At 41.4% G+C, this 21,856-nt stretch overlaps 1 protein-coding gene and 2 long non-coding RNA genes across 4 annotated transcripts in view; 1 reads left to right on the top strand and 2 right to left on the bottom strand.

Moving 5' to 3' along the window:
• Positions 1-5,195, bottom strand: part of RAD50 (RAD50 double strand break repair protein) — a 20,019-nt gene extending 14,824 nt beyond the window's left edge. The window contains exons 1-9 of one of the 2 annotated variants that reach the window (XM_042014771.1): positions 5,174-5,195; positions 4,120-4,299; positions 3,636-3,719; positions 3,253-3,404; positions 2,271-2,456; positions 1,921-2,125; positions 1,382-1,510; positions 1,002-1,167; positions 115-308 (exon numbers count right to left, since the gene is read on the bottom strand). In XM_042014771.1, the coding sequence (XP_041870705.1) occupies positions 115-308; positions 1,002-1,167; positions 1,382-1,510; positions 1,921-2,125; positions 2,271-2,456; positions 3,253-3,404; positions 3,636-3,719; positions 4,120-4,248 (1,245 nt within the window). In that variant the 5' untranslated portion in view covers positions 4,249-4,299; positions 5,174-5,195. Of the gene's footprint in view, positions 1-114; positions 309-1,001; positions 1,168-1,381; positions 1,511-1,920; positions 2,126-2,270; positions 2,457-3,252; positions 3,405-3,635; positions 3,720-4,119; positions 4,300-4,859; positions 5,104-5,173 lie in introns of those variants that run through there. The other variant, XM_042014770.1, reaches the window with a different exon arrangement.
• A 1,817-nt stretch (positions 5,196-7,012) lies between these two features.
• LOC121658188 lies at positions 7,013-21,493 on the bottom strand. The gene is made up of 3 exons (XR_006013868.1): positions 20,186-21,493; positions 9,714-9,989; positions 7,013-8,692 (listed from the first exon to the last, which is right to left on the bottom strand). It is a non-coding gene; the product is annotated as an uncharacterized LOC121658188 (long non-coding RNA).
• On the top strand, positions 9,880-12,611 carry LOC121658187. The gene is made up of 3 exons (XR_006013867.1): positions 9,880-10,119; positions 11,143-11,283; positions 11,887-12,611. It is a non-coding gene; the product is annotated as an uncharacterized LOC121658187 (long non-coding RNA).
• Positions 21,494-21,856: the final 363 nt, after the last annotated feature.

The raw sequence follows: 21,856 nt of genomic DNA, 5'->3' as shown, positions 1-21,856 counted from the left end.
GCCTCTGCCTTCCTTAGCAGACACCTGTCTTTCAAAACCGAGACAGACCCATATGGACCAATAATACACCAATGGCCAATACAAATTACACTACTTAAACAACAATATTCTTACCATCATACGATTTGCAGCTTCTGTATCTCTCTCCTGTCTCTCCTTCACCAGCCTGCGAAAACTGGCAATGTGCCTTTCAGTGAAAGGTGCTCGTTCAAACCCATCCAATTCCAGCTGTGCTGCCAGAGACTGAATTAAGGAATCCCTGGTCACAATGTGCTCTTGGTGACGATCTGCCTGCAGTTGAAGACGACCTTTACAAAAAGAACAAGTGACATAAATGTTCAAAAACTGAGGCAGAAGACACACTTAGGATTCAAAGCCAGTTGTGACTACTAAAGCATTTGAAACCTTGAAGTATTTTTGAACAACACAAAAAGCTACAGAATAAAAACAAGCTGTAGGTAGAGATTGCTATTTCAGGTAACTAAATTTTTATTAATTAAAAAAATCAATCATTCAAAAGCAAGCCCCTAAAATCACTAGAAATATTATTCTGATAAAAAAAAACAAAGCCCAAACATATTTTATGTAAGCATATATTCTGTGACTCGACTACTACAACTTTGCTGAAATTCCCATAATCCATCAAAAAAAGGATACGCAATTGAAAGAACATTACTCTAAAGCCCTCTGACTTGTCCCCAGTCCCCATGTGAGACAGGGAGAATGCTGGGCATTCAGCTTTCATGGTTTTTCTCTGTTATAAGACAAAACGTACTACATGTTGTAATTATAGCTCAGAAAAAATGCGCATTAGAAACTCTAGGAGAAAAAACACCAAAACTTGTCCACCAGCGAGAGTCTCACACCCCACTGTGCAGCTGAACCTGAACTAATACTTGTTTTAGGAGTTTTATCCAGTTCAGATCACTTCAATTATCAGTAGTTCCATTTCATACCTTAGTTACATTAAAAAACAAGACTATAAATGAAGTCTAAAATACCTCGTTCAATAAGCAGCTCTGATTTTTCACTGTTAAATCTCTGGCACTCTTTAGTGGCTCTATCTAAATCACGCTTACAGTCCAACAATCTCTTCTCCTTCTCCTTCACTATTCTCTGGTGATTCTGGTATCTATCCCTTAGTTGTTCATCCGTTCCTTGAAAAACCTGTATACCACATACAAATTTATAAGTCAAGTATTGATGTTTCAAAAATTTATAGTTTTCACAACAAAACTATAGAAATAAGAGACAAACACCTCACGTGCAAAATTGCTATACTAAGACATACAGGGGGAAAATCTGCAGCAAGCTAAACTAGAAAACTGTTTTTCTTAAGCTGACAAAGTAAAATAATCTAAGATTTTGTCATAAAGGCAACCTCTTCCATCTTCTGTTGCAAATCTTGATTATCTTTTTCCATCTGCCGCTTTCTGCTCTCAAGGGCCTTCACATCATTGTCCAACCTCATTACTTTTGTGAGATTCTGTTCAACAGCTGCCAGAGAACTCTGCAAAAGAATGTGGTAAGTAAAATATCTCATCAGTTCATGAATCCCATAATCAATTATTTTAAGTGCAAAACCTCCAGTTTTATTAAATATGTTTTTAAAATAGGGAATGTTAAGTTTTAGCTTGGTTTTTGTTTTAGTTAAGCTTAAAATGGTTTTAGATGCCAGCTTTGAGAGAGATTTTAAATTGACAAAAACCCAATGCTGCTATAAGAATTCTCTTCTTAACCCTTCAGTGACTGTTTACAGATTAGAGCAGCATCTGCCAGGTGAGTTGAGGTGTGCTGCATTCTGCTGCAAGGCAAAGGATTAGATAAAAAAATCCAAGATTTTAATCAAGAAATTCATCCATCTTTCACTTCTTTTATTGTTTTGTATTAAAGTATTAACATAATCCTCATGGACATTACCTTTAGAGGCTCAAGCTGGCTCTCAATTGATTTTACATTCTCCTTAGAAGCAGCCAGCTGAGCTTCTCTATTGCTGAGATGATCCTGGATTTCCTGTGCTTTCTCTTTATTCTGTTTTAGATATTTCAGTTCTGTCTGACACTCCTTTACTTTCAAGCTTTGTTTCAGTCGTACCTGACGCAGAGCTTCGAGTGCTTTGATATACCTTTAAAAAAAGCAAAATTTCAACTGCTTTGGCAATACAGGAATACTGATGTATGAAACAGTATCTTAGACATTTTCATTAACATTTATGTTATGAGAAGACATTTTTTACTTAGTTTTTATTTAATCACAGTAAAGGGAAAAACCTTGTTGCTGAAAAGATCTCATCAAATTTTTGTTTCAGGGCTTTCCCTTCACTTAAAGGCCAGTTGGATTCTTCTTGGTGACAGAAAATGACATTGTTAAGCACAGATTTGGAAACACCAAGGGCGCTGATCATTTCCCGATCTATTTCGGCACACTTGGAACTCAGACTGACCTTCTCGCCATGCCTATGGAGATAAAGAAAATCCCCAAAGAAGTTACTAGCAAGTTCTTCAAAAAGTGAACTGCATTTTAACAGTAAAACCTCATTTTAACATCCCCATTCAAAAATTTAACAAGTAACAATTTTTAAGCACATAATTACCATGTTCAACAAAGGCATTTAACACTGCCAATTTTTGAAGTCAGACTGAACACAGACTGTTTCTGAGGAACCACCAGAGGGAGCAGGAAAGCTCTTGAGTTAAGGGAATATACTTAAAACAGTGGACATGGGAGTTAAACATGGGCCAATCTGAAACTGAAAATGGTACTAAAGGAAGTAAAGCCAACATATCCACACAATGATACTTTCAAACTGTATCCTACAATCATGAAATGATTTGGGTTGGAGAAGTCCTTACCACCCATCTCATTCCCTTTGCTGCGGGCAGGGATGCTACTTACAGAACCAGGTTGCTCCAAGCCCCATCCAGCCTGGCCTTGAACACTTCCAGAAATGGGGCAGCCACAGCTTCTCTGGGCAACCTGTGCCAGTGCCTCACCACCCTTATTATTAATAAAATTTTCAAATAAATGTAAGTCAACAGATGTAAGGATTTCTTAACACCACAGTTATCAGAAATAGGATTTTTCAATCACCTAACAGATAAAGTAATGAAAGTACACATCTTCATAATCTAAAAGCATTAGTAGCTATGCTGAGGAATACATTACGTAATTTTCTCTTACCTGATACATAAAAATATATCAAATCCAAACCTATCTTCATGCCAAAGTAAGAAAAAACACTTGACAACTTACTTTGTTCTAGTAATGACAGATTCCAGTGTTTTAAACTCTGGCGCCTTGCCTTTCTGGGTACAGACCATGGAGCGCTGGACAGCTACGAGCTCCCCATTGACATCTCGAAACTGTAACCGAATCTGAGCTCTAACGTCGGTTTCATTGGCAACCTTTGGTAGAAGCAAAAAAACCAGAATGAGGGCAATTCTCCTCAAGGTCCAAAGGAACACGTGCCTCTCCAACTGTAGGGTATGTTCTAACCACCCCCAGCTCTCTGCTTTTCCTCATTTCAGATCAAGGCTGGCTATGACTTGAGCATCCCAGTTTTATTCACAACCTGACTACACTGGAGTATTTTACTCAGGAGTAAACACATGTTACATCTAGTCACTATGACCTACCTTTGGATCATGAACAAATGTTTTTCCTTTGGTGCCAGGAGGAAAATCACCAGTAGATATATATTTAAGACATTCAATGATAGTCTAAGAAAACAGAAATAAGTATGTAGTTATAAAGACAAATTTAGAGTAACAAAGATGGACTACAGGCAAATCCACAGTAACAACCCAAACATTCACAAATGAATTAGATACATAAAGAGAGAGAAATATTTTAAATTTTGAGTGTCATGAAAACATGATACTTTGCAAAAGCAGTTTTAATCAGGATCTGGATCAATTTTCTAAGAAAATATATCGACCAGTGCTCTGCAAATTCCAGGCATGAAAGCAGATTTCTAATAATGCTAAACAACACAATATTTATAGCAAACAGCATGACTTTTGCAGTATTATTAATACCTTTCTGTAGAAATTATTATTCACATGTTAAGGCTTTCCAGACCTATTTACAGCTCAAATCCAAAAATACAGCAAGCCTTACCGTTTTTCCTGCACCATTTGGTCCCACCAAAATAGTTAATGGATTAAAGAAAGTGATAATTTGTTTGTCTTTATCCTCTACCCCAAAACTCCTCACTCCGAGGATACTCATTTTTTCAATCCTCGACATTTCTGCTGAACAATTTCTGTTCCAAAGTCAGAGGTGTAAACACAGTAAATCCTGTAAAAGAGAGCTTTGTGAAAAATCCAGTAGGCAGAAATCACAACACATTACTGAAAGCTGACTAAACACCTATACAAGCACAACATATGATGAATATATTTAAAAACACAGCTAAGGTTCTTCAGTTACTGCTCAAGGTGCAAAACATATGAAGGCAAAACCTTATTTGTTTCAAACTGAGAAATTAATCACCTCCAAGTGCCATACTGTGTATCACGAAATCAAACACAATGGCCCCAAATAACCCATCCACATGACAAACACTATGCACGTGCCTTCAGAATGCCCCAAACACAACAGAAGCTCCAATATTTTTTTCCCTTTGATAACCGACTGTTTTACTGCAACACCCAACACCGTGCAAGCTTTGTCAATGCCTGTTTCTCATACGTATATCCAGCATCACTTTGTACTAGTTCCTGCTGTCAAGGGGAAGACTCGAGCCTTCCCAGGCCATGGGGCAGGCACAGACCATTGGGCTGTGTACGGGTGGGAGCTGCCCCGTGCACTGGAGGGGTCTGGGGAAGGCAACTCCGACCCCAAGGCCCGTCACTGACCCACTGCAAACGCGTCTGCGTGGTGTGTGTACGGCTGCGTATTCCGAGGGTATTCCACGGGGCCGATGGCCCAGGCTCGGACCTCCCGCGGCTCCTCCGGGGCGCCCGGCGGGGCTCGGCTCGGGAAAGGGCGTTTCCTTCCACCAGGGCTTTCCCGCCCGGAGCTCCGCGCGGCGCCGCGGGCGGACGTTTTCCAGGAAGAGGCCCTGGGGCGCCCCTTCCCCTACCCGCCACCCGAGCGCAGCCGAACTGAGCCCGCCGCGGTACCGCTCCCCCGGCCCGGCGAGCGGCTTTTTCCCCATCCCCGCAGTCACCTCCGCCCGCCGCTGACGCCGTCCCGCGCCCCGGCAGTCCCCGCGCCCCGGCAATCCCCGCGCCCGCCTCGCCTCGCCCCGCCCCGCCCCGGCCATGGCGGCCCCGCCCGCCGCACTCGCACCGCCTCTCGGGCGGCCTGAGGGCTCTGGGCCCGCAGAATTTCCTCGGTATACGCGCATCGTGTCCGCGATGCTGAGTCCTCTAAGGGCTCAGAGAGGAGTGACGGAGTTTTAAGGCGGTATTGTGGTTTAAGCCCAGCTGGAAATCACAGAATCGCAGAATAAGCTGAGTTGGAAAGGACCCACAAGGATCATCGTGTCCAGCTCCTGTCCCTGTACAACACCATTCCTAAGAGCCATACCTTCTGCCCAAGAGCCTTGTCCAAACGCTTCTTCAGCACTGTCAGGCTTGGTGCTGTGACCACTTCCCTGGGGACCCTGTTCAGTGCCCAACCACCCTCTGGGTGAAAAACCTTTTCCTGGTATAAAATCTAAACCTCCCCTGACACAACTTCAGGCCATTACCTCAAGTCCTATTGCTGGTCACTGCAGAGAAGAGGTCAGTGTCTGCTGCTGCACCCTGGTGCAAGACCTCCCCTCAGTCTCATGCAGGCTGAACAGACCAAGTACCCTCATCCATTCCCCATATGTCTTCTTCTCCAGACCCATCCGCATCCTCATTATCTTTGTTTGGACACTCTCTAATAGCTTAAATATCTTTCTTATATTGTGGTGATGAGGCACCACACAGCCACTGGCTTGATCTCCCTCTCCTCCCCCCCATCCTTGGTGGAAGGGGGAGAAGAATCAACTCTAAAACTTGTAGGCTGAGATAAGAGCAGTTTAATAATAGAAAACAAAGCAAAATACAACAATAATTGTAAATAATAATAATGAAAATAAATAGGGGAAAAAATCCCCAAATAACTGATGCCCAGTTTTAATAAATGGTTAAAAAGTTTTTTTTTTTTTGGTTGAGAAGGAGTTAAAAGTTGCTTGTTAGAGGAGTGGGGGTATGCAGTTAATGAGTTAATTGTTATTGCGATTGTACGGGTGTAATGTTGCCATGTACCCACTAGATGGGGACACTAATGGGGGAAAGTAGTGGGTCTATAGAAAGGAGGGGAATGCTCTAGAATGTTCTTAAGACAACCCAATAATCATGATGTAGACACTTTGAAGGATTATTGGTTAAGGGGCAAACCAATCACTCCACGCCCCAGAGACTGACAGAATTGAACACTAATGAGGATCCTAGCAACGAGCCATCACAGGGAGGATCTGAGCTGCACCAATCACAGCATCAAAAGAGACTATAAGAACTGCTCCGGGGCTCAGCCCCCCCTCTTCCTGAGGGACCTGAGTCCAAGGGAGTGCTCTGTGTGATGCATAGTTTGTTTTTCTGGGTTGTCGAGTGGGACTTGAGCTTACCTCGGGTCTCTGCTCCTGGTTTTCTTTTTAATAAATGAGCAGACTTTTATTCCACCCAAAAAAGTCCAAGCCTCATTTATAACACTATAAAATTGCTCACCACATGCTGAGCAATGCCAGACCCTTTCCAGGTAACTCCCCCAGTTTATCTACTGGGCATAAGATTCCATGGTGTGGAATATCCCTTTGGCCAGTTTGGGTCATCTGTCCCAGCTGTGCTCCTTCACCGTTTCTTTTCTGTACCTCCTCACTAGCAGACCATGAGACATCAAAAATATTCCTTGACTTAGGATACAGCAACTTAGAAAAAACCAAAACATTGGTATACTATCAACATTATTCTCATTCTGAATCCAAAACGCAGCATTGTACCAAATACTGAGAAGAAATCAACTCCACCTCAGCTGAAACCAAGAGAGGCGGTTTTAGGGACTGCAGCAAAGTTCCAGATGATCAGAGGTAGGAAAGGGGATCACACCCTTTGGCTTCTCAAGTTCATTTCTCTCTAGGGCCAACAGAGCTCCTTGCCCCCTTGTTCCAGTCTTCTTCCACATCCTCTTCCTCTTGCTTCCTATCCCCTATTCATCATCCAGTTAGAAAAAAGTCCAAGCCAGAGGACTGCCCCTTCCTCCTGCTTCTCTGGAGCTTTGTTATCCTGCTCCTGAGGACCAGGAGTCCTGCCAGGACCAAACATAGGGTCAGGCTGCACGTGCCATGCACACCCTTTACCTTGACCCAGCAGCCCCTGGCCAGCTGGGAGCCATCTCAGGTTCACTGTACAAGCCAACAGTGTTGGGAATCTAATTTATCTACACTTTCAGCCAACTCCAAAACTGATTAATAACTTGCCAGCATATTTTAGTGCTTACTGTATTTTCTCCATGAAGGGAAACAGCACAAATAGTTCTTGTGTCAGATCAAGTTCATAGTTAGGTAACAGAGGCAAACTTTGGAATACAGCCCTTTGTGCTCAATCTCAGCATTATCTGTAATTAAAATGAGTAACAGAGAGGATAGGTGAAGTAAGTCTGGACCTAATCAGAAACTGGTAGCCAGCAGGTGGTTTTGTGGCCAACAATTCAGGCTTTCCCTACAGTTCTACTTTGGTGATAATCCTACCTTTTATGAGTGCAAAAACGGTTCAAAAAACATGTGCTATGGCCACTTCAGATTTTGAGACAAGAAGGAATTAGTGTCCATATTGGCAGAACAGCCTGTAAAAATATTGCCAAAGTTCGCACCCATCTTTGAGAAGCCAGTACAACTTCTCTGGAGAGATGACACCAGATTATACTCCATTTGTGTTTCACCTCCTGCCCTGTAGCTGCCTTAGTATGACTCAGTTGTTCAGCAGCACAATGATTTCTCCATGGCAATGCTTTTCCACTTTGCTTTTAGATGATGCATGTGTCATACCCTGATTCTGTAGCCAGTCTGACCTCTGGAATATTCTCCGAAAGCTGATGATTAGGAGACAGTTATTGGCACTGTTTCTGGTAAGAGTTTTCTATTTCACACACACCATTTTCCCACCAATATGAAATCTATTCTCTAAATATTGTGTGTGTTTATGCTGCTGTGGGATGGTTTAGTGGGAATGATTTCTTCGCTTGTGATGGTTCTCCTTTCACCAGCACAGTTACCAGCTTTTCAAAGTCTATAAATCTATGAATATGAGTGTGAGCATGAAAGGCTGAGGAGCAGAAGGGACAACCTCAGTCACTCTTTCCTGCAATGTTTATTATCATGTCATCCCTTCTAGAAATCTGTCAATCTGTTTGGAACATTAGGTAGAAGAACAAATAGCGGTTACACACTTTTATCTTTCCAGTCTAAACTACTATAAGAGCAGCCAGATGCTGATTTCTGTGGAGGAATGGAAGTATATCTTGTATTATTTCTACATGCTCTTCTAGGAGCCAGACATTTTCATCTGTGGATCTCTTGTGTTTCTTTGGTTGTGGCCTGACAACAGGATGTTCCATAAGTTTAGTGTTAAAGGCTTTATCAGGAGCTTTTTCAGTTAGGATCAAAAGATCCTTCCAAGATGGCTTTTTAAACTCGTAGTTATGCTTTTCTTGCAGAATTCTAGGACAAGAATATATAAACAGTATTTAAAAACTTATTTAAGCAGTATTTCCAACAAAAACAGATCTGCTCGTGAATTATGTGTTGAGAAACTGATAATTCAATGTGCACAAGGTCTTCTCTGCTTCTGGGCCTCTCAAGCAGGTAGCTATGGAAAACCAGATGACTCTTCTCACATCATTGAATGATTTGTCCAATTCTGCTGGAAAATTGTAACCTTTTAATGAGTGAGTGTTACCCTCTCACAATCCCTTGCCAGTCATCTGAAAGCAGATTTCAGCCATTTATAAGCACTTTGGTTTTTTTCAGTAGATAGAGTTTTTCCACTTACGTTAAGGGACAAGGTTTTCACCTGATGCCAGGACAGCTAATTCCAGCCATTAATACTTGCCATGCTTTCACTGCTGGGCTGTCAATTAAACCCATGCCTTTTCCAGCCATGTGTTCTACGCTATATTTCCCCAAACAGTGAGGGTGAGGGAGGAAGGGTAAAGAATCCAAACTGATTAAGTGGTGTTAGGGTCTGTGTTTGTCTAAGAAGGTGTATGTTGCAGATATTTTTTACTCAGCCTTGAACTGCAGTTCATGTTAGAAAATCCCACTGAACAAAGGATGTAAAAACTACACAGCTTTTCAGATCTCCATCTGATTATGTGATGCAAAAGTAAGAATAGGACCACACGAAGATCTGTATTACAGAAGGAATGCTCCTATTTCCTGTGATGAGTTTTTGATATCATGTAAGAAAATGACATCTCTTATCCACAAAGGTATTTTCCCCTTACTTGATGTCAGAAGGAAGGAAACCCCCAACCTGTCCCCAATGAGGCATCCCACAGTGCCTATGATAACTCCCACTATGGTCTTGTGCCTTTTCCTATATGAGAAAACTTTCCCTTTCATCTAATATTCAAGGTGTATGTGGGTATATATAGGCAGCGTATGGTGCATAAATCAAACACAGCTTTCCTTGAACCCAAAATGCTGTTGCTCTGTGTCTTCTTGGTGAGTTGCTGCTTACCTGGCTCAATGGGAGGTGCAATAGAAGAATTTCAAGCAAACCTCAAGGCTCTAGTGGCTCTAGCAAACAAAGAGGTGGGTCGTTATCTCTTTTTCTTCATTTCCTACAGTTCTTTTGATGGAAATAGAAAATGAAGTCCGGGCTAGTTTCAGCTCTAGTTGGCATGTCCTGTGTTTTGTTTGTTAAAGTTGAGATGCTCGAGGCACTGCGTGTCAAGCTTTCCTCAGAAGCTGGTGCGGTAGTTGTTTCCCCAAAGGAAGTTCAGAAATAGAAAACCTGATGAAGATGATACGTAGTTAGAGATGTTTAACAATGTGGCAGTCACTTAGAGGAGAAATACTTTCTAACAGTATATTATTTTTAAAAATTTTAGATCTTTCTTCCAGTACCCAAGGGGAAATTTCAGGTAAGGCTTTCAAACTTCTTTATTCTGCTGTTGTTAATTATTTGAAAAATGATGGTGCTTTGTAGCAGATCTTGAGGGAAAGAGACTACTAAAAAAGACTGAATCTCACTAAAAAGGAATACATATGCTAATGGTTCATGGGCATTTCTGTCAAATTCAGTGAACTTACTTGTATGGAAAGCTGTGAAAATAAATAACCAATTCTGTGGCCATGGTCTCTGGGAATTGGTTATACTCCTACTGAAGGCAGTCTCAGGAGTTCTTGCAGAGAGATAACTACTGAAGCTGTTCTCAACATTACTGCGTGAAGTGCAGACCCTGAACATCACCTGCTGTCATTTAGAACCAAAGGTGGTAAATGGGGTTAGTACTTGAAGCACTAAAATGTTCTCACTTTTTGGCAAACAAACAAGTTGAGTGTTATAAAGCACCATAAAGTTCGTGTCTGAAGGAAGCTATTTGTTGGCACAAGAAGTTATTGCCCACAACCCTGTTGATCAGTGGTTTCAGTTTGTGGTCTGCAGATTTCTCAAGTTCTGTGAACTGAAAAAGGTTCATGAAAAATAATTAAGAACAGCCAGCCTGTTGTTTTAGAGGAAAAAATGTTTAGAGCTTGCAGCTTTAAAGAAGGTTAAGATGTAGACAGAGGGGTACAGTGCTTCTGTCGTGTGTGGGAGATACAGCTGGGAGAGGGATTTGGCAGATCTAACATCCTCGGGCTAGTCAGTATGGTTTTGATAAAACTGCAACCCCAATGGATTTTAGTCTGCTTTTACAATTCTTTTCTCTATTTTCCTTTATAACAATTTAAAAAATGTGTTTCTTTTCTCTCCTGCTGTAGATTTTTAATCAAACCCCAGAAAAGATAGGAAAGTACCTCTTTCTGTGTTTGTACAGAAATAGAGTAGACAATAGGTAATTTCTGTTTCTGCTATGCATGCAAATACTTATTGAATTTACTGAAAGATAAAAGTCAACTAATTTGGCAGAATATAATTTTGCTGTTACTTGATTTTTTTTTAGTGCAGTCATGTTCCCTGTCAACTTGAAGGAACCATAGAAGGACTGAAACTTTCCTTTAAGAGTAATCCAGCAAGAGCCCATATTTCTCTGATGGAGAAAAACATGGATCACATAACATCAACTTTAAAGAAAACACATACAGTAAGTTTCTCATGAATTATTTTTAGTCATAGAATCATGGAATGGTTTGGGTTGGAAGGGACCTTAAAGCTCATCTAGTTCTAAGTCCCCTGGCTGAATTAGGGACACCCTAGGTAAAAATATGAAATTATGTTATTGTACCACTCACTTTTTTTCAAAACATGAAATTAATCATCTCAGCATCCTGGCCGAGTAAAGTCAACAGCAAAATTTTGATGCCGTCTCTGCATAGCCTTAGTTTCACAGTGTTGAGCATTACGGCTGCTGCTCAGCAGTGGTTTTACAGGAAATACCTGAATTCACAGAGTCTGGATGGGAGTTAGAGTTTCCTAAAAGATGCATCACCTGTAGGCAAATTCTGGAACTTGTCATTATCCAGGACACTAATAAGAAAAGGCCCTAAGGCACACCTCAGTAAGCAAAGTCAACCAGGAAGAAGTATTCCTAATACTCAAATGTCTTCTCTCTGTTCATTCGTGCAGATCTGTCTTTCCTTCTGATTAAACATCCCCTTGAACAACCACCGACAGCTTCTCAGCAATATGTTCTTCTTATTTCCTCCATTATTTTGACTATTACCTGTTGCTATTATCATTATTGCAGCAACCTGAGAACACCAGATCCTGTCCAATGAGAGACCTGCCCCAACAGACAGCCCTGAAGCACTTCATGAGTTACTTCCAGAAGGTGCACGAGAACTGCTGGGAGTCCTGATGACAGGTGTTGGCACCCCAAATACTTGGAGACAACTAGACCCAACACTAGAGTTGGTTCTGATGGAAGACAGAGCACCAGGAAGAGACACCACAATGTTAACATGAATGTTTCATGTATGAATTATCAGATATTTATGCCTTATTGCAAGTATTAATGTATTTATTTAATTTATAGAGACCTTTTATATTTGTGCACAGTCCTAGTATTCAAAGTGATAATGAGTAAAAGAACTTAAAAGTATTAATTATATTGTGGAGGTTATGCACTATAATAACTAGAGTATAAGTCAAGGCTATATAAGTGAAATAAAAAAATATACAGATTAAGCATCAGATCCATTGATGTGCTCTTCTGCAGGCACTTACAAAATTGTCGAATACTTATCATCTGAAAGCAGGAATAAAAAGGAGAGAAGGCTGTCTTTTCAATATGTGCATAATTAAGTTTGAGAACAATTGTTTCCCTGTAATTCTACAACATAATTGCAGTACAGTATACCTGCATGATACACACTCTTTATTTAATTAATATATTCAGTGTGCGAGCAGATAATATTTATTTTAATATTACTCCAAATTTATTTTCAACCCATGGTATCTTCAAATTTTGTAGTAGAGTCAGGAATTAGTGTTGTTGGCTCAGTGACAAGCCAAAACAAAACCCTGAGCAGGTCTCTGGGTTATTGCCATAGAAATATAATGATAATTATCAAACAGAAACAGTGGTGGTAGCAAAGGTTGTCTAATTTAGGCTGGATTTATTTGTTTGGTTTTTCTTCTCAGATTGCCTAAAGCTGTATTTTTTATGAAGTGAAGAATGGGTTTACGAGTCACTTTTCCTAAATAAAAATATGACATTTTTCTAGAACTTGAAGTGTCAGAGGAAAACAACACTCTTGCTAGTGTATGGAAACATACCCTGAATTCCAAATGAAATGCAGTGGCTTCATTTAGCTGGCTTTTGGGGCATGAAGCAGTTTGAGGACCTGCCCAGATAGACATTGTGTAACTTTTAAGTGAAAAATACTTGGCATAGATGTATTTTTGGGAAGTCATAGCCCATCTCTACTGAAATAAACAATAGGATTAAGTAATTGAGTTATGTCCAAGGAACCATCCGGTTTGTGATGACTGTAGCAGATAGACAAGATTTTACAAGAAATGAAAGGGTGCACAGCAAAGAGATTCCCATCTTGGTGACAGAAAAGCGAGGATAAATCCAGACACTGGTATTAGCAGTGTGACAGTGGCTAATCCAGTCAGTCTTAAAACTAATAAATCTTATCCAGAGCAAGCAAAGAGAGCAGTAAAGAGGAAACCTGGAGAACGCTGTCTCACAAGGCCATGCCCACGCTGTTAGTCACTGCCGGAGGTTTAGCAAGAGTAAAACAATGACCTTTGAATGAGCAAACATGAGACGGCACCTCTCCAAACAGGACCCTTCTGACACAGCTCCCAAGGAATCAAAAATGCATCCAGAGAAACAAAATAAGCCAGGAAACCTGTCTCACACAGAGGAGATATTTAAGTACATAAACATCAGCTCTCACAAGTAACTGTAAATGATGCACAGCTGCTAAAATTGAGGCAAGGCTAGGAAGCATCACTTTTTTCTAGTATTTTATGTTTCACTCCAGCTTTCTGCATAAAACTGAAAAGTAGGAGCAAAGGCAGCATTTTATCACAAAGTTTGCAGAAACTCTATAATCTTAATCAAAACAAACCCCTTTCAACCAACCATTGCTGAGTGATTGTAATATTAACGCAGGTCATGCTAAGAACTCACCTTTCCTTCCAAAACATGCTAAAACCTGCTATAAGTGTAAACTATAATGTGCTGTACCTGCTCTGGGGACAATACTGCTCACCCACACCAAGCTAAACCTCACAAGACAAGCACAGACAAATGCTACTAAGTGCTGAAATGACCAGACTGGAGCTTAATTAACTCATTAAGCAGAAGACATCTCTAATTACAATTATGCAACTTTGCATAAGCTCAGCTCATACCTAAAGTGCATGTTTTCACTATTCCATCTCATTACCTTATAGTGGGTCCATCTGCACAGCAAAATCTCTTTTCTTTCTATTTTGTTCTTCTGGAAGTGTTTTACTTCCTGCATTAGCAGAGGTTAACAGAGTTTGGAGCACATGTAGTTCTTGTTTTATGCTCTGTGCTCTTCAGGAATAGCAGTGCTAGGATTATAAGAGAATTTAGAATCCTCGGGAACATTCTAAAATAGCCTGAGTGGCAGAAATGGATTTTTAGTGTGCTGCCAACGTGGTGCATTATCCATTTACCACACTGTCAACCTATTGACAAGTCATTTCAAAAGAGAAAAGAAAGGTGCTCTTTCAAACCAGTTATCCAGGCACATGAAAAAGGTTTTTAGGAGCCCTGGCAGGGAAAGGCTGCACACAAAAAAGCAGAGGAAGTTGCAAGACTGGCTGTACAACTTTAAAATTCACATGCAATATACACAATGCTGTTTACCCTGTGAGTGAAGAGGAAAAGCCTTTTAAGACTTTCATTTTCAGGATGTATAGACAAAAAACCCACCCAAACTGAGGCAGAGCCTGCTCTCAGGAAGGTCTTGCTGAGTGCAGGGGACACTTGGCACTAAGGCAGGCTCCTGCTGCAGGGTGTGATGCTGTGGGAACTGAAACCCAGTGCATCGCTGCCACCATAAAAATCAGAAAACAAAGAAACTAAACATTAGGGACAAATATACTGAGTGGTTTAGGCTGAAAAAATCATAATCACAGGTTTCTGAGCTCCTACAAGTTTCATTTCCTGGTGAGGGAAGCAAAAGGATTTTAGAAAACAGAAGAGATGCTAAAGCTGCCGAAGGAAGTCCTGAGATCCGAAGCGATAAGCATCCCACTACTGTTCCTTTGCCTTGGCACTTCAGGGAGGTACATGACAGTGGATTAGGGTCTTTTTAAAACATTTCACTATTCTGGCTACCATTCCACTGGCATTTCCCATGGTGCTTAAAAGCTTTCTAATACAGCCTGGGCCAGCCAGCAATTGTGCCTTTGCTCCAGCCCAGGGCAGAGAGTGAGCAGCAGATGACATCCACATTTTGTCTGAGTCTTGAGCAACAGTTCCCTCCTTTGTCTTTTGTCTTCTGCCTTTATTTTTCTCTATAGGAAGCATCCCATTTTGTGCAACAGCTCAGTCAAGCTGGTCTTAGAGTGGGATCTGACAGAGTCCCACAGATGGCAGTGTCCAGTGGTAAAAGGGACCTGTGAAAAAATGGCCAGATATTGCACATACTGTTTCCAGAAAGCAGTCACTCCCACGGACTGCCACAGAACTGTAAATAAAATTCCTCCCAACAGCCTGTTTCCCAGGAAAAGGTTTTATTTCATGTAATTTAGATCAAAACCAGTCTTCACTAAATTTCACAATTTCCCTGGCTTGGAACTGGCCTTTGAAGAATCACCAGGGCAGTTTTGGGGCAGAGATGCTCCAGGAGCAGCACTATGGAGCAGCACTACTTTGGGATGCAAGAACAAAGTACAGGCATTTATCTTTGCTGTCCATTGTAGGAAGCAGGAATTCTGCTCATTGGTAAGAGCATCCAGACATACACATGTACCTTGCTGTACCAGCCACCCTCACAAAGGGCACCTTACTGCTGCAAGGCAGCAAAAGCTAAAGAATAATTTGTTAAATGTGGTGAATATGACTCCCTCCTAGTGACCTGCTTTTTGCACTCACCTCACTCCTCTCCATTACTGTCTGTTACAAGTGAGAGTATCACTAAAGTTTAAAACAGTTTCTACAACTCCAGGAGACTGGATGAGTTTGAGGATCAGAAAATTTGTTTGGGATAAGAGAAAACTCCATTTCAAATGGATTGCTTTAAGCTAAGTTCCCAGCACAAAATATTGAAACATAACCATGTGGGAAAGGAGAGCATCTCTCCTGGAGTTGTTCCCTGGTTTCCAGAAATTTCCATTTTCTTGAGTCTGGCAGGCTAGGGTGGCACAAGATACTGCACCATAGCAGTGCTGCATTTTCTACTCACACCAGTAAAGAAACCTTATCTGACCATTGTAACTTCACGTGTATCTACATGAAAGAGCAAAACCAGCTCCTACGAAGAGTTGCAACTCAGTTTTTACAAAGCATTCACTGAGTCCATCAACTTAGTGCAGGCATAAACCTGCAGGAACCATCACAATTTCTTGACACAAAGAAGCCCTTGCCAGGGATGATCCCAGCTGGCATCAGCAGCACCTTGCACTTGCCTTTAGGAAAACTTTGTTTTCACACTCAGCATCATCTGATTGTTTTCTTAAATAATATTCCTAAAGTGGCTCAAATATGAACACTTATCACACCCTGACTCCCACTGAAATGCCTTTTTCATTAGTATCAAAAGTCATGAATTGACTGATTAGATTATTTATTCACTTCCACCCTCCTGATCATTCCAAATTGAAATAGAGACACTTTGGATAAATCCAGCAGTGTGGATTTCCACTTGCTGTCTGATACTCCAGTCTCCAGAGTTTCTTCTGAAATATTTTCTTTGCTTATTCTTATTCCTATTCCTACCTATTCTATTAGTGTTTGTGTGCCCTCACTCTGCTCATGCTCCCAGATCAGACAAATTCCAGAACTACAGGTACCAGAGATGTACACTATTGAGGTCAGGACCCATTGCTTACATTGCCCTATTTTTTTCTTACATCCTCCTTCAGCTTCTTAACCCTGCATTCATGTTAAAAACAAAACCCCAAACCATCTGTACAAAAATGAACCTGTCAGAAGATGGGACTATGATTTGTGTAGGGGCACTGAGCCAGCTTAGAGAGAAAAACAGGCACTTGAGCAGTTCTGTTACCTCAAGCAAAATAGGGGAAAAAGTGAAGGAAAAGAGGAAAAGGAAAAATCCCTGTCTTGAAAAGTACAGTGATTTTGGAATATGTCACAAGAAGGGAGAGTGGTAAAACAGCAAGCAGTGAAGGACCAATCTTGTTCCTTTGGAGCTGGGAAAAGCTGAAAGACCAGCTCATGCTACTGCTATATTTAACAAAAATACCCACGAATTCTTCGGAACAGGGAATTATCTCCTACAGACTAAGTTTATCAAGGGAAAAAGAACAGTCATACAGGTCGTACAAAGTTCTGGGACAGTGCTGGGATTCTGCAGAAGTGTCTGCAAATACCAAATGCAAGAGAGGGAGGAAAAGAAAAAGCCTGAGACAAAATCTGTTGGTGGTTATGCCGGCCAGGAATGGAATTGGAGACAGATGTGCTCTCTGCGCTAAGCAGCCCTGGTGCAGGGAGGTCTGAGGTGGGGGGACACAGCAGTGTCCAGCAGCCCCATGGGCAATCCTTTGCAGTGGGGATGGGAAACACCATGCTACAGTAGATGGGCCAACTGTCGGCCAAGGAAAAGGTGAAAAAAGTGGGGTTTTCCAACAAACCTTGAGTTAAAACTGAGTTGCCTGCAGAGATCTCTAACGGTGGGGTCGAACCTCAGCCTGGCTGGCAGGTGCAGCCCAGGTACCAGCCAAAGGGGAGAGGAGGCTTTGCCTGAAAACCCAGTGTGAGTTTGAAGGAGACCAAAGGAAGGGAGCTGTGGAACACCAAAAACACAATGAGCCAAGAGTGGGGCTTAATCTTTTCAGTTTTATGGCTTACAAATTCAGCCCAAGGGCAACTGGTTGTGCCAGGCAGATTCTTTGCCTTTGCATCTCCCAGAGATGCACTTATGCAGAGTCCACAGAATCACAGAGTTCTTTGAAATTGAAGGAGTCTTAAAGACCATCTAGTTCCAAACCCCATGCCATGAGCAGGGGCACCTTCCACTAGACCAGCTTGCTCAGATCCCCACCCAACCTTGGTCTTGCACGTACAGGAATGAGGCTTTTCCAGATAACCTGTGCCAGTGTTTTACCTCCTTATTGTAAAAAGTTTCTTCCTTATTACTTGCCACATTCCTACAAGAATATGATCCTCAGAGCTGTGTGATGAGAAAGTTCTACAGATAAGTGTGAAGTGTGGAAAAAACCCTCATCTTGTTAGAGATGACAAACGGATACAGCAAAGCAGGCAGCAGCAAGCTTTCAGGTTAGCTTGAGCTAAGCCACATAACCACTACTGACTTTTGACTTCCCCAATTCAAACTATTGAGATCTTGAGGTGCTTACTCTGAAATGCTGTGACATCAGACCCCATGAGTGAAGCCAGTGGATCTGCTCCTGCCCGGCAGACATGGGGCTGCACTGCAGCCACCACCGATGTGGCCTTCAGTTCTGTAAAATAACATCATACTTTTTAAACGGAAGTAAAAAAGGAATTTTTCCAGCTTCCGGGAAAGAGGAAAACACAAGTCACTGGCTGATTTGGCCAGGTAAGACACCACAATGCCTTCAATGAATGAAGACCTTAGACTGGATGCTTGCAAACCCTTGTCAGCTCCTGTCCAGAGAATGGGCCAGTAAGGGGACCACTATCCTGACACAAAATCAACTCTGGGGCACCAATTGTGCCCATGGGGTCTGGGCTGATGCACTCAAGACACCCTGCTTCCCTTCTTCCCACCCAAAAAGGGCCACTTTGCTGTGCCTATCCCCAGTGCCACCCTGATGCTCCAGGGCAGTGGCTTCTCCTGCTGTAAATTAATTAACTCTTACAGAATGCCTGTATTTTGTCAAAATTTTGCCATAAATATTGCACAAGTGCTGTAATTTTTCCTTTCTAGGAAATGGGCCACATATTTTCCATGGGATTCTGTTGGTGTTTTTTCTTATACCAGTCTTTTTCCTATTGTCTAGCAGATGATCACACTCTGTGAACAAAGAAGCTTTGATTTCTAGAGCAGTGCTGTGCAGATGGCATCTGCTTGGTCATGCTTTAGGTCATTCTATGCTTTACTAATTTTCAAGTTGAAAAGCCACTCCTTTTATATTTACTACCTACTTTCCATGGAAAAGCTGATTGGGTAAGGAGGCTGGCCCAAGGTTAAACACCAAATTTACTGGAACCTTTCTCTTCCAGAAAATCTCAAAGAATGGCTTTTTTTTTTTTTTTAACCAGTTTTAAAATTCAACCTAAACAGTTATTTCCTTGTAGAGACCATAAAATGGTAGAGGACTGGTCCAGAACCACTTACAGGTTCTCTGAGCACATCAGGAGGATGAAGACCCATCTCTACCTTCTCTTGCTGGCTGCAGGCATCTCTGCTGCTCCCCAGATGAGCAGCGTGGCTGAATTACTGACACTACTACAGCAAATGTGTGAGGTGATGACAAAGGACATTCAGGTAAATTCAATTTCCATTTTTCTAATGTAAAATTTAATATACTGAATCTTCTTGTTCTTGAATATTTAAATTTTTTTGAAAGTAAAACAATCTATGTTTTTATCTATTATATTTTTATCAGCGTTAGTGAAGAAGATATTTGAAAGGCTGAATTAATGTGTTATTTTTCAGAATCTGAGGATTGAAACTCCCAACAATATAGATGTAAGTAAAAGATTTTTAAATAAAAGTAACTTTTTTGGTTAATTTCTTCACTAGAAATGGAGGTAGTTCTTAAATTGTTGTCTTCTAAAATATTCTATTCTTAAATTGTTGTCTTCTAAAATATTCTATTTGTATTTAAGAGCAAACAATTACTTTAAGTGTAGCTATATATAAGATATAAAATTAATTATAAAATATAAAGTGTCATTAGATATAAAACATTATTAAAACCAATCAAATGATGGGTCAAAAAAGATACTGTAATATAAAAGGACAGCAACTATACTTGTTCTATGTTTTTGTAAATCTCCTGCAGAACACACACACAGAATGATTTTCTGAATCAGTTTTTTGAATGAGATAACAGCTAAAAAGGAAAGAACACATTCATTCACACTTCCTGCTTGTATGTCTGAAAAATCCTTCTGTTTAGTCTACTTCATTAAGTCCACTTCTAGAAACGGCTTTTTATACCCTTACCATAAATTAGGGAATTAAATAGTTGTATTACCTCATCTTCTCTTAAGGATGGTGTTAATGCCCACTGAACAGGACACTGTGACCGGGTGTCCATGAGCAGGGTCTGTCTTAAAGATCAAACTCCCCTTTATGGATTTCCCACCTTCTTTTGCATCTCCAATAAATTTCTCCTTTCCCCTCTCAGATTTTCTTTCTCAGATAACTTTAAATGACTACCTTATCATGCAGACACTGTTAATGAGGCTTTTTCCTTTGCTGTGCATCTACTAGAATCTTGGTTTCCACAGTCCACAGTCCACAGTCCAGCACAGAACTCTTCTGCTAATAGTGTGTCCAGTTGGCTATTTGTGGGAATGTAATCTAAGTCATTGATTTATTGAAGGAGCAGAATAATTCCCATTTTTGCCCTAAACTAGTTACGGGAGGGTAGGGGTTTCCATCCCATTCCATCCCAATCCAGCCCATTCCTTGCAAATTAGATGTAAAGTTCCCAGATCTCTGGATCCTGTCTGGAGGAGCTCTCTTCCTAGGCTGGGGCTTGGGCTGACTTTAGCTCTGAGGTTCTGATCCAGAATCAGCAGTTCCCAATGGTAGCAGCTCACTTACCCCTTCCCTGATGGGGTTCCTGGTGGTGCTGCCACAACCCACTGTGTCAGTGCCCAGCTCTCCTTTGGGGGGAAGAGCTGCTTCCCTCTCACCTGTTCTTTGGGTCCAGAGGTGACAGAGACTTCCTCGGTGTCTCTGTGCTTGCTGTTTGTCAGTGGCAGAAGCATGCAGCTTCCAAGGCAAGGGTGCGGGGAAAATGGTCTCATTCATCGTGCAGCATCCAGGAACAATTAACAGGAGACACACGTTCATCAAGAACATCATGGGTGCAATTCTGACCTTCAGCAGCTGCCTGCATTTCCTCCAATCTTCAATGATTAGGTTTTTCTTCATTTTTCATCACTTTCTTCTCCCATAACACTTAAATCTGTTCCTGATGCTGATGGTCTTGTCCTCTCCTTCCCTTCTTTGTGAGTTTAGCTGATCTCTTTCAAAACAATCCCACCCTGGATAGTGTTACCATCATCACTCTTTGCTTGGCTTCCATCCCACATCCCTTCTCCCCCTTCTGGTGGCCTTGTCCAGACCACAAGGTCTCGGAGAGCAAAGCCAGTGACTGCTTTGTGGCAGAGGACCAGCATGGCCACCCTTAGGACGGGACAAGGGCTGGGAAATGAGAGGGTGACCGCTGTCCCCATCTCTCCTGGAACACAGGTGTCAGATGTCACATGGGTTAATGTTTGGACTAGCTTCAAGTTCATCTGTTTTCTTTCTCTTTTGTTGGAGAGACAGGAGCAGATGTGAGAAATCAAACTGGTCTTCACATGGCTGCAGAAGAGGCAGGGCTGAGTCTCTAGACAATGACATATTTCATCTGGACATTACAAGGCACGCCAGCAGATACTGTCCTTTGCCAGGTTTCTGTCTGCAGAGTAAATATATATGTACAGCAGATAAGCACACTCGCCTAAGTTTTTTGCAAACTCAAGCCCAAAAGTCAATAAGAATGAATTTGCCACCCAGGCAGCTAGGCAAAACTCACAATGTTTTTTAATAAGCTCATTATAGCTTGTGGTTATGAATTCTTGTATCTCAATTTTTCTATTTCTTCCATCTTAGGATGTGAATTGTATCAGTACAATCTTTGAAGGAACAGAACAGCTGAAAAATAATCCAGCTATAAAAAAATTCAGTGGCTTTTTCCAAAAATTTGAAAGACTGAGGCAATGGCTCATGCCAAGCCTGGAAAAAGAGGTAGGAATTTATTCGCTGTCTACCAGAGATCATGCAGCAGAGATGTAACAAAATAAGATCTATAATTTACAAATGAGTCTTTACATC

This window comes from Corvus kubaryi, unplaced genomic scaffold (assembly GCF_017639235.1).
Source record: "Corvus kubaryi isolate FWS band 111438036 unplaced genomic scaffold, C.kubaryi_AGA036_p1.0 split2-37374, whole genome shotgun sequence".
NCBI classification, from domain to species: Eukaryota; Metazoa; Chordata; class Aves; order Passeriformes; family Corvidae; genus Corvus; species Corvus kubaryi.
This window is presented reverse-complemented; position numbering and strand designations above follow the sequence as displayed.